This window comes from Saimiri boliviensis, chromosome 8 (genome assembly GCF_048565385.1).
Source record: "Saimiri boliviensis isolate mSaiBol1 chromosome 8, mSaiBol1.pri, whole genome shotgun sequence".
Taxonomy (NCBI): Eukaryota; Metazoa; Chordata; class Mammalia; order Primates; family Cebidae; genus Saimiri; species Saimiri boliviensis.
Window position 1 is genome coordinate 127,284,333 of NC_133456.1, and position 12,709 is coordinate 127,297,041.

Here is a 12,709-nt window from a genome sequence, read left to right on the forward strand (position 1 = left end):
TCTTGTTATTTATATTTCCCTTACCTACTGTGATATACTGTGGAGCTTTATGGGTCTGGTAGGGTTGGGAACAAATAGTTCTATTATTTGTTAATTGTGTTAAACTAACAGGTGCATATGAGTTTTAGGAGATTTACTAATGACTTTTTTATTCAGTTAATGGAAATCTGTTACTCCTTAATGGATTTGAGCTGCACTTAATTTTGTTAGGGTGCTGTAGTTTAAATGGAGGTATATTTCCCTCTGTGAGCCAGGTTCATTCAAATCTGCATTCGTGCACGTCCCATATTTTTATGTTTGATAAATGAGCAAGTGGGTATGTTGGTTGGTGGAAGGATGGGACCATGACAAAGAGGCCCAGTCCTCAGCCACCTGTGAGGGGTTGGCATGCAGGCATATAACATTTCTGTTGCATCTTTTGTTTTCACAGTGAGAGAAAAACGCAAGAGTCTCTTCATTAACCATGTAAGTGAAGCTGTCTCCCTGTGTTTTTCATAATGACTGTACAGTATAAAGAGCTGAAATAACTGTGTCTGTAATGGATGAAAATGGCTCATGTGCTTTGTAGATACTTGGAAGAATGTTGCAGTGTACTTATGCTTAGTTTGATGTGTAATTGGACAGGCATCACCTAGTAGTATTTGTCCACTTTCCCAAATGTTTTTCTAGAAGCCCTAGACCACTGTTGTTCATGGGATGATGGGTGTGAACAATACCATGTCAGACACCACCCAGCAAGTGCAAGTGAAAGCCACTTCAATTTCGAATCCTTTTCTTCCTCTACGCCCACCCCCAAATCATTCTTTTTCTCTTGTAGCTTAGTTCCATTTGCATACACACGTAATTGTTTTCCATGAGGCTCTCTGTCTTCACACTCTACTTTCCCATTTGTTGTTTGTGGGTCCAGTAGAGTCTGCATGTTCTTCTGATGCTCCAAGAAAGAGCATAAACTAGATAACACTAAATTTAAAAAAGATTTTCAAACATTTGGCTGTAGTCTTCTGGCCATTCTTAGCCACGTCTCCCTGCCCTGGTGGTCAGATGCAGGTACCCCATTGAGATACTTTATCCCTCTTCCTTGAGCAGAGGTGTAGCTGTCTGGCTCCAGCCCTTACCCCACACCCTATGGACGGGGAAAGCCCTAGCCACCCCTTCGTCTCCTTAGAAATATGCCCCTTTAGTCTGGGTGCAGTGGCTCACGCCTGTAATCCCAGCACTTGGGAGGCTGAGGCAGGTGGATTGCCTAAGGTCAGGAGTTCAAGACCAGCTTGACCAACATGGTGAGACCCTGACTCTACTAAAAATGCAAAAATTAGCTGGGCATGGTGGTGCATGCCTGTAATCCTAGCTACTTGGGAGGCTGAGGCAGGAGAATTGCTTGAACCTGGGAGGGGGAGGTTGCGGTGAGCTGAGCTGAGTTCATGCCATTGTACTCCAGCCTGGGCAACAAGAGCAAGACTGTCTCGAAAGAAAGAAATATGCCCCTTTAGGAAAGACAACTCCCCAAGAGGAATGGAATGATGAAACAGGTGTAAATTATAAAAATAAGTGTGCTCTAAGTCCTCATTCTAAAAACAACTACACAGGGGTCTTTCTCAGGAAATTTAGACTGTCTGCATATATGTGTTTGCAGATGTTGAAATACTTGGCCCTGAACTGTGTATTAAAGAGAGTTAAAGCCATAAAGTTGTGTTCTCTGCCCTTTGAAAATATGGACAAAATGCATTTGGAAAGAAATTCATAAGCTGGGCCCATGCACTCACAGGACATGATGCTGTGCCTTAGGGACTGATGACTTCTTTGTAGTAGTGTTTATATATATGCACATAGACAGTTTTCTAGGGGTCAGAGGGCTTACAGTTTTTAGCAGACTCTTAAAGCAGTCCATGACCTTTTCCCTCGGCTTCTTAAATTTCAAAGCATTCATGTAAAGCATCTGTGAAATTGCAGTCTGTGTCATGAGGAAAATGTGAAAATTGCCATGCCTTTTTTTTTTTTCTCCTTTCTGAAAGCAGCATATACCTGGATATAAAAATTTGAGAGATTGGAATGAATTCTCTAAATCCTTGCTTCCATTTCTTTGCCTGCTGGGTGCACTTGAATGCTTTCCCACTCATTACACTCATTAGCACGTCTGCCAAGGAGCTTGCAAGGGAAAGAGAAGAGCTGGGACAGCATCCAGGCCATCTTTCCTGTTCACTGCAGCTCCATGGAAGGTGCGTTGAAGAAAGAGCAGGCTAGGAGTTTGGTTGTCTTTGCTGCTCTGTTCTCATTACGGCTGATGATACAGAGGTTTGCTCCCACAGTTCTAATCTGCATACCTCCTTTAAAACCCCCCTGCCCCCCTGGGCACACACTTAACCGTGCCATTTAATGTCCTGCACAGTCCTGGCACCTGCCACACACTTGAATACACATTTGCTGCACCCAGCCCATGGATTAGAATGGGAGGCCATGCATTCTCACAGTATCTTCTGAAACTCAGCCCAGGCTTCAAACCTCTGTAAAATTGCATCTGCTGACACAGTGAAATCACACAGTTGTTGAGATCTCTGCAAATGCACTGGTTCCTATAGAAAAGAAATCTGGGTGCTAAGTTTCTTATGTAACAGATGACCCTGTAACAAGCAGCATAACCCTCCAAACTGTGAACAGACTTTGCTGCAAATGAATGCCATCAGTCCTGCCACGCTGGGAAAAGCTGTGGGAGTGTGCCAGTCCAACCAGCTGAAATATCATTTGAGAGAAATTACCTACAGATTCAATTAGGCTAATAAAGCAGCTGTACTTTTCAGGTTTTGAAACTTGGGAATAGTAAGTTAGAACAGTGGAGAAAGGACGAGCAATAATAATAATAATCAGTATCATCTGCTGAGTGATTTAAAGTGTGTTTGCCAAGCTCTGCTGTAATTGGTTTAATGGACTTATTTAGTGGCACAGTGGCCATGCTAGGTAGGTGCAATTTAGTATTACTGTTTTACAGATGAGGAGACCAAGGCACAGAGAAGTTAAGCCAGGTAGACGGTGGAGCCCGGGTTGAGTCCTAGGTGGTCTGGCTTCAGTGCCCCACTTAGCTCGAGCCCTCTGTGCACCTCAGATAATAACACCAGTTCCCATGTGACAGAGGTGGTTTAGCTTGCTTATCTGAAGTTAGAGATAACGTTTATAATTAAATTTGTATGGGACAGTCTCTAGGGTTCACTTCTGAATGTGGATCTCAACTAAAATTCATCATTTAGTCTGTTTCTCAACTCAAGAATGACAGTTATTCTTTGCCCTTATTATACCACTTCATTTTTTTATTAGCTTTATTATGAGGGGTGTTGTTTCTTTAATTTCTTTGAAGTTGAAGAACCCACTTAGTACCTGTTGCTAAGATAACCTACAAAGAGGCTACTATTTAAGAGAAATGAATGCAGGTGTGTAGGTAAGCCATCCAAGACAAGAGGGGGTGTTCACCTCTACTCCCGGGACCATGATAACTGCAGGGGAAATAACCTCCTGCAGCTGGAGAACAGTAAGGGTTTTCTGGCTTCCAGCAGACAACACACATGAGCAAGTGAAAAGAGTGGACTTTGACCCAGGACATTCTCCAGGGAATGGGGCAGTAGAGAATGGAACCCCAGGCTGGAAAATGAGAGGGGCCTTTAACTGGCTCAGAACAGCCAAGAGAGACTCAGGATTAAGTGAAAAGAGATGACATTTCAAGGAATTATTACAGGTTTTAAAGCTTGAAACCATTTGAAAATAAACTACTCTGGATGTTTTGACAGCAAGTTCAATCAGGGTGAATATATTATAAAGATTAATATCCTAATCAGCACCTATGTTTTAGATGTAATTAAAATGAACAGTTACAGGACGTTTTTTTGTTTTTTTTGTTTTTGTTTTGAGACAGAGTCTCACTCTGTCACCCAGGCGGGAGTGCTATTAGGGCAGTCTTGGCTCACTTTAACCTCCCTGTCCTGGGTTCAAGCAATTCTCCTGCCTCAGCCTCCCAAGTAACTGGGATTACAAGCATGCACCAGCACACCCAGCTAATTTTTGTATTTTTAGTAGAGATGGGGTTTCACCATGTTGGCCAGGCTGGTCTCAAACCCCTGACCTTAGGTGATCCACCCACCTTAGCTTCCCAAAGTGCTGGGATTACAGGCATGAGCCACTGCGCCCAGCTAGGAAAATTCAGTACATATGGAAGATACATGTATTTTTAAATGGCTGTGAAAGGGCTTAATTTAAAGTTTATACTTTATTTAAAGTTTGCTGATGTTTTGACTTTGCCTTTTAAAAAAAAAGGTTAACTATTTTAATGAATCTTTTAATTAAAGTATAAAAATCTCTGATTGTAGATTGTGGGTGACATTGTAGGTGGCTGGAGTTAAGAATCACTCTGAAAAAAAAAATCACTCCTGAAACTCAGAGAGAATGCATGCCTTTTACCTGAAAAGAGAATGCATGCCTTTTACCTTAGCCTAATTTTTCTGTGGTATCTTCCTGCCACCTGGTGTTAGCATACCAAAAATGAGTGGATTGTTCTAAGAAGCTAAACAAGGATATGAAAACAGAATGAATCAGGAGTTGAATAGCCAGCTTCCTTTGTCTTGTTTGCCATAGGTGCACTTCGAAACGAGAAAGCCAGACTGGGGATTCTGTGTAGTGTCATCCTCAAAAATTCCAAAGCATTTGTCTCAACACCGAGTCTGGTGATAGTTCAGGAAATTTTATGAGGAAGTAAAGAATAGGGATAGTTGCTTATCAGTGAAGCAAGAGTCACATCGTTAGCGAAACTCAGAGCCACAAGAAACTTTGTTCAAGCCCTCATTCTGCCACCTGTTAATTGGGCAATCTTGGAAACATCTTGAAGTCTCAGTTCTCTTATCTCCTAGGATGAGTCATAATTCCAGACCTACTTGACTCAAAGGAGGTAATGATTTGCAGCCTAATTATAACACCATATTCATATATTGTATTATGATTATTGCCCATTGGAGTTTAGGTAAATTTGATTTAGTTTTCCAGGTTCAGTATGAAAACTAATGAAAGTCTTGCTGCTGTTTAGAGTATGGATATAGTTTTTTCATAATCCTTAAGACCAGGATTTTCTGGGAGGAGTGTATTCTGTATGGCTCCCTTTGGGAATACTGACTTGAATGGTTTACTCCTAACATAGTTCAGTTCCAGATTGGTTTCTGCCTTTTAGCTCTGAGTGAGGTAGGAATAGGATTTCTTGTAAAATGGTGTCTATTCTGGTTATAGGCTTCATCTGTCAGTCATAAAAGTCAAGTAATGCAGTGAGCTACATCTAGGAATTGAAATTTAAAACATTCAGAATCTTGTTTTTGCCTCTGGAAGGTTTGCTCTTAATAGCATGAGAATTTATTGAGCTGCTGCTATGTTAGCATCAATGCCATGTGCTTGGAGGATGTGAAAGAAGACTCAGTTTTAATATCAGTAAAAAATTTTAAAATCCAGTAAGATTGAAGAAATCCAAATTTTACTTGGAAGTAATTTCAAATTTATAGAAAAGTAGCAGCAATAATGGAGAGTACAGGATTTTCACATCACTGAAGGAAGCTTAGATGCTCTGGTTCTCAGACCACCTGTTCTGCTTGACCCAGGGATGTTGAAATGGGGTAGATGTTTTGTTATTTTCTGTCTTCTTTGTTTTTTCTTCTTTTTGCAGAATGTCTAGAAATGATAATGTTGCACGCATGGAAATACTGGTACTGTTGAGAAGTTTGTGTAGGCCATCAGTTCCTTGAGTGTGTTGCTTATGTCTGTGGAGGATGTTCTTTTCTTCTTAGCTCTGTTTCTTCTTCACTCCTTCTTCCCCTCCTTCATCCTGGCACTCTTGTTAGGAGGCACAAAGGAAGTAGCATTTTTAAAGTATAATGGTCTGTTCAAATACAGGGCAGCTGTCAAGTGGAATTGCTTCCCTGGTGCCTTTGTGGAAGGTCACTTTGAAAGCTCCCTTGCCTTGTTCAGACACCCAAGTGAAGGGGCCGCTGAGCTGATGTTATGATTTATCCTAGGAACTCACGGTCTGGTCTGTTCTCCATGGAAGTTGTTGTTAGAAGCCCTGAGTTTTTGTATATAGTGTTAGGATCTCATCCCTTAACTAGCCAGCACAAGTTCTTGACCACAGCTGCCTGGTTTTCACATTGCTCTGACATGCTGCGTGTGGGGAAGGAGCTGTTCTTTCAGTCAGTCACTGACTCTTGGCCATTGCTGCCATTCCTGGGGTTAGAGGAAGCATAGCCAGTCCTGCTAGCTGGGCAGGGACTGAGGGCCTCTTCACTGTGCCATTCTGTTTGTCATGTGCCATTGCTGTCACAGCCGCCTCAGTTTTCAACATCATCACCTTACTCAGGGACTTCTCGAGTAGAGAGAAGAAAGGAATAAAGTGAATCCATGAAGGAGCATTCTATTTGAAGCAGGGGCCTTGTCAGAAAAGCCCTTGAAAAAGCAGATTCTGTTTCCCTTAGCTTTATGTTATAATCTGTTCTTTGGCTTTATGTATACGTGTGTGTGTGCGTGCATGTGCGTGCGCATATATTTGTGCATGTATGTGTGTATATATGTGTGTATACCTATATATGTTTTAACTTTATTTCAGACTTACAGAATAATTGTAATAATAATACAGAAAACTATCATCTACCCTTTACTCAGATTCACCAGTTTTAAACAGTGTTCTCTCACATTCTGCATATCCTTGATCATTGTTTTTTATTTTTTCTGAACTGTTTAGAAGTAGATTGTCCATTCTGCCTTTTCCTCCAGTACTCCGCTGTGTATTTCCTAAGACCAAGGCTATTCTCTGTGTAACCACAATATTGTCAAAATAAATAATTTAATATTGATATGGTTCTTCTAATTAACTGACCATATTCCAGCTTTGTTAAGTGGCTCCGTAATGTCTGCTACAGTGTGTTTTTCTGTGGCATGGGTTTCAGTCTAGGCTGACACATGGCATTTAGTTGGCATGCACCCTCGATGCCCTTTAATCTGGAGCAGATCCTCAGTCTTTCGGAACACTGACACTGTTGAAGAATACATGGCCAGTTTGTTCTGTTTGTTTGTTTTTTATAATAACAACGTAATGTTGCTCATTTTGCATTTGTCTGGCTCAGTTAAACATATACAGCCAGAGTACTATGTGGAATGTTCCCTTGCCCTTTTCAGGGCATCGGGAGGCAGGCATTGCCTGACTCTTGTTGTGGTGTTGATTTTGATCACCGGGCAAGGTGCTGTCTGGATTCCCCACTGTCTGTTTACTCACTTCCCCTTTGCAACTAACAAGCAGTCTGTGAGCAGGCACCTTAAGACCATGTAGATATCCTGCAGTTTATCCCCACCCCCAGATTGAGCTCTGTTGATCAGCCTTGCCCGAACAAATCTTTGTTATTCTGTTTACAAAATGGTGGTTTTCCAGCACACTTCCTCTCCGTTTGTCAGTCAGTGTTCTGCTTCAAGGCAGAGCCTTCTGTTCCTGTCTGTCCATCCGTCTGTCCATCTTTGGTACAGACTCTTGGATGTCTGCCTTTTCAGTGATAGCTAGTTCATGACTGTGCTTAAATATTTTGGTGCTCACATTGTCCTAGATTTGGGTGGTGGCAGTCTTTTAAGACTGGTTTTGTGTTCTCGTGATATGCCCTGTCCTTTGTTTTGTTTTGTTTTGTTTTGTTTTGTTTTGTTTTGTTTTGTTTTGTTTTGAGAACTCCGTTTTCTCTGGCACAGTGAGATATTCCAGGCTCATTTACCTCCTCTGCCTCAGTCCTGGATAGCTAGGGAGTCCGGATTCCTTTTAGTGGCAAACAGTATTAGAACCAAGATCTGGACACCATGTGTGCTCGTTCCTGCTGGGTGTTACTGCTTTTAGGCCCAGTTAGCAGGTGTAGTTAGGAAACAGACATTTCAGAAATCATGAATTCATACTGTTACTTTAAGTTTCCAATTTCAGTCTGTCCCATGGGTTTTTTTTTTTCTTGACCTTGGTCTTTGACTTTTTAATTTCTGATGAAGAACTTATTTTTTAAAGTAAGTTTTATTGGTATACAATTAACATGTAAAATTCAGCTTTTTAAACTTACAGTTCATTGGTTTTTAGTATAACCACAGAGGTGTGCAACCATCATCACAGTCAGTTTTAGAACACACTCATCACTCCCAAAAGAAACCCCATGCCCATTAGCAGTCATTCCTACTCCTTCCCCTTCCCTACTAGTCTTACTTTTTGCCTCCATAGATATGTCTGTTTTAGGTATTTTACATAAATGTAATTATATAATACATGGCCTTCTGTGAGTGGCTTCTTTTACTTAGCTTAATGTTCTTAAGGTTCATCCAGGTTGTACCATGTATCTCAGAGCTTCATTTCTTTTTATGGCCAAATACATTCTACAGAGCAGAATTCTACCATAAAGGTGGCATTTTCCCTGTGTTTGTTCTGAGATCCATAGCTGGTTTATTTTCCTGCTTTCGGAGAGAATGATATGGTTCATCTTGTTCTTAACTCCTTGGCTGTTTGCCTTCTACTTTAGTCTTGCTGTAAAAAAAATTGATCCTCCTGAAAGCTGCGCCCTTTTATGGAAGGGGGGTACAGACAGAGTCTCACCCAAGCTGGAGTGCAGTGGTGTGATCTCAGCTCACTGCAACCTCCTCCTCCCGGTTTCAAGTGATTATCTTGCTTCAGTCTCCCCATTTGCTGATACTACAGGCATGCACTTCCACGCCTGGCTAATTTTTGTATTTTTAGTAGAGATGGGGTTTCATCAAGTTGTCCAGGCTGGTCTCAAACTCCTGACCTCAGGTGATCCATCCGCCTCAGCCTCCCAAAGTGCTGGGATTACAGGAATGAGCCACCGTGCCTAACCTGAACCTTTTTTTTCTTTCTATGGAACATTAGTTTGTGAACACATTGCAGTAAGAGAGGAAGATTTTTTCTTAGTTTTGCCTTTTGTCTTTGTGTCTCTGTGGCCCCTGGTGTTCTTGGAAAAGTGATGATGGTGATCTCCTCTCTCCCAGCCTGGCTTCCACACGTGAGCATCCACCTGTGAGCACACCTGCTCTTGTTGATCAGTGCTCTGGGTTTCACAGGCTTCAGAATTCAGCACAAAGTTTCTGACTGCCACTCCACCCTATATTAGCTCTGTGAATAAGGCAAAGACACTTTTGCAAAGTAAGTGTCCTTTATGGTTTTGTGGAGAGTGTGAGGTGGGAGTCCAGCAGGTGGCAGGTGTGATTGCGCAACCCAGCCTCCCCTCTGCTTCCGCGCTCCAGCAGGCCTTTCATTTGTACTGACACTCCTAGTCAAGGAGTGTCAGTACACATGTCCTTTCTCTGTGGCCTGAGGAGGCTGCATACAGAAACCTGCCACCTCTATCAAAGGTCATAGTTTGCTGTTCCGAAGATTAAAAAAACATTGTGGAGCTTTCACATTTAGAGATTTCATTTGTATCACTTTCTTCCACAACCCTTTACTACTTTTCTTCGAATAATATTACCTCATTTTATTTATGAGACAACGTTTCACTCTGTCACTCAGGGTAGAGTGTAGTGGCACAATCATGGCTTGCTGCACTCTTGACTTCTTGGGCTCAACAGATCCTCCTGCCTCAGCCTCCTGAATAGCTGGGATCACCGGCACACGTCACCACATGTGGCTAATTTACTTCTATTTTTTGTAGAGATGAGGTCTTGCTGTGTGGCTCAGCAAGGAGTTTAAGACCAAACAGGTTGGTCTTAAACTCCTAGGCTCCCATTGATTTTCCCGCTTTGGCTTCCCAAAGTGCTGGGTTTATAGGTAGGAGCTACCATGACTGGCCCTTATATTATTTCTTTGTTTTTTATTCTGACCTTTCTAAGAAGAAATAAGACAGTAATTGAAAATGGGAAGTTAAATCCTAGAGACTCAAGTGTTAAGTGACTTAATGTTTATCCAGCTCATCTACAAGCTAAGCATTTTACAGGCGTTATTCTATATAGTTCCCATGGCACCAAAATGAAGGACAGGCTCTGTATCTGAATTTTATAGATGAAGACATGGAAGCTTGGGGCAGCTAAGCCTAAGGTGATGGGCTTATACGTTTTAATTGATTACAAAAGTGGGTACTGTTATTGGTTACTCTGGAACAACAGGGACAAACTAGGGCTGTGCTGAGCAAGCCAGGACGAGTGCTTATCCTCTGTAGGTAACTTGGCCACATTTCCACAGCTCGTCAGTGGTGGAGCTGCAGGGGAACACTGGGCTTTCTGACTCCACGGTGCTCCTGGAGAGCACCCACCTGTCTGGAGCATCTCATTCGCGGGAAGTTGGCTCCTTGTTCTTCCTGCCATGTCCCACTTCATATGTATGCATGTGTCAGCATTTCACTGCCTAACGGCGCAGGCCCCTGCTGCCAACTCATTACCACACGGCACACCCCTTTCTGCCATAACACAACTGCTGTGTCTCCCTCACAGAGGACCCTGTGCCATCATGGAGGCAGATGACTTCCCACAGTTGGGGGTCGTGAGCACTCTAGTCCCAGGATGGAGCTGTTCTTCATTTGCTGATTTAAGTAAATATCCAGTCTCTATCTCCAAGACACCGGCAGTATAGATCCTAGAGACGGCATAACATGAGCTGGAAATGACAGTGGAGAGTTCCTGGTGCTGTGGAGGGCAAGCACGGACATAGAACACACACAGCGCTTCCCAGCCCAGGTGGTCCGGTGGCGGGACGGCATGTGGAGGAAGCGCTGTCAGCAGAGTGCTGAAGGATGAGTGGAGTCAAGGAGGGAAAAGGCCTTTAGGGTATCGTACCAGAAGGATTAGGAGAGAACAGCTCTAGGGAAGAGCTGCAGAACCCCAGGGAGGAAGGCCTGGACTTGGGAGTCAGATAAACGTGGCTTTAAGCGCTGGTGTCTTAGATTTGGTGTTGGAAATGCTGCTTTGTTTCTCTGATCTCCTTATCTGTAAAATGGGAATTCTACCTGCATTGCAGGGCTCTAAATGCTTGTGAGCTCTAAATGAATAAGAACACTGTGGGCTCATGCTTGATGGCCGTTAAGTAAAAGTGGCCATTGTTCATTTCTTCTTTGAATTATGTGTGAGTGGTGTGCAGGGAAGGAGGAAGTGAAAAGTGAACCTGGAGAGACGGAGAGTTGACTTGTGTCTCTCTCCAGTGGAGAACCTTGGAACCGTTTAGGCAGGGAGGTGACGTGATCTGATTTGCTTTGCATTAGGGTGACAGTGGCATTTGAAGAAGAATGGTTTGAAGAGGAGCGAGCCTGGAGGCAAGGTGGTTACTGCAGTGATACAGGTGAAAGTCCACGTGGTGTTCATATGCCAGATACTGGCTAGAGGGGTGCAGGGAAGAGGAGGATGTGGAAATATACTAGGAGTAGGATCAGCAGCACTTGATACAAGGAGATCAACAGAAAGGAAAATAAGATTCAAGAATATTTTGTGGATTTCTAGTTATAAGCCATTACAGATTAGAGGAACAAATTAGTTTGGCATTTGAGGTGCCCATGAAAAACCTGGAGATGGAGGGGTCGACCAGGCAGTACTGAGCTCAGAAGTTGGGGCCAGAGAGGAGGGATTTGGGACTCACCAGAGAGCAAAGGAAGTGGAATTAAGAGTGGGTTAGGGTTCCCTGGGAAAGCGTTTAGACGAAGAAGAAAAGACTGTCACATCCAGTGAAATTCGGAGAAGCAGAGTTCACAAAGGGACTGAGACTGAGTAGCCAGAAAGGTGGGGGAAAGCTAGGAGGAAATCCCAGAAAGAAAAAGCTTCCATTCAAATGTCACATTAGTTGGAGGACTGCAGAGGACCCAACTGCATAGCGAACTTAAGACTGTTTTTGTGAATCAGGAGGAAGTGTGGAGGGTGAGCCAATTCAGAAAGATATTTTGAAGAAGCAGAGGGACTAATTAGTTCTGGCCTCGAGAGAGTTTGGGCTTCTACTCCAGGTAGGGGGAGTTATGACAGATTTGCCTAGAAGCAGCAGCAAGAAGCTCACGTGAGGGGGTGCTGCCTGGTGACCTCTGGGTTCTGTGACTCGAACTCCTTGTGGGGAGCTCAGCATGGCGATGGGTGGAAGATTTGAGGAGGCATCGTGGGTGGGAAAAGTTGAAATAGTTGGGAGAAAAATTGGGGGTTGTTGTGGAAGGTCCAGTGAAAGTCTTACCCTGCCTCCTCCTCGTCTTCCTCCTGCGCTTTGATCGTGTGTTTGTGCGTGTACATGTGTGTACCATGTATCTTTGTATCTGACAGACGTCAGTGTTGGAATTATCTCAGTGGGTAATCTCATTATTTGGGACACATGATAATTCCTCAGTAAAGTCTTCTTAAATATATCATTCAACAATTTTTGTATATTAGTGGACCTTGATGTGAATCATATTGTGTACTGTAGACATTTGGTGAATAGGTGGAGTAAATGAGCTTGCTTCCGTCTAGCTCTAAAATTCTATTATTCTGCATATTCATAAGGTAATCTGTAAGGTTCACATTATTTCAAAGACGTAAATTTTATTTCTTTAGAATAATTTGTAATCGGGCTTCTCACTCGTCAGGCTCTCCTTCTAAGCAGTTTGTGGTTGACTCTAGTATCTGTACTCTCACCGACACACTTGTTATTTTTGGGACAATTTTTCTGAGTTGTCTAGAGGGTGATGCCCATCCTTTGCGGGTAAAACATCACCTTAGACATTTCCTTTTA

At 42.9% G+C, this 12,709-nt stretch overlaps 1 protein-coding gene across 4 annotated transcripts in view; it reads left to right on the forward strand.

Moving 5' to 3' along the window:
• CCNY (cyclin Y) overlaps positions 1-12,709 on the forward strand; it is a 204,719-nt gene that overhangs the window by 144,530 nt on the left and 47,480 nt on the right. For 3 of the 4 annotated variants that reach the window (XM_039478748.2, XM_010349006.3, XM_074405304.1), the window contains one exon: positions 431-465. The exons of the other annotated variant lie outside the window; for it this stretch is intronic. In XM_039478748.2, the coding sequence (XP_039334682.1) occupies positions 431-465 (35 nt within the window). The remainder of the gene's footprint in view (positions 1-430; positions 466-12,709) is intronic. 4 annotated transcript variants of the gene reach the window in all.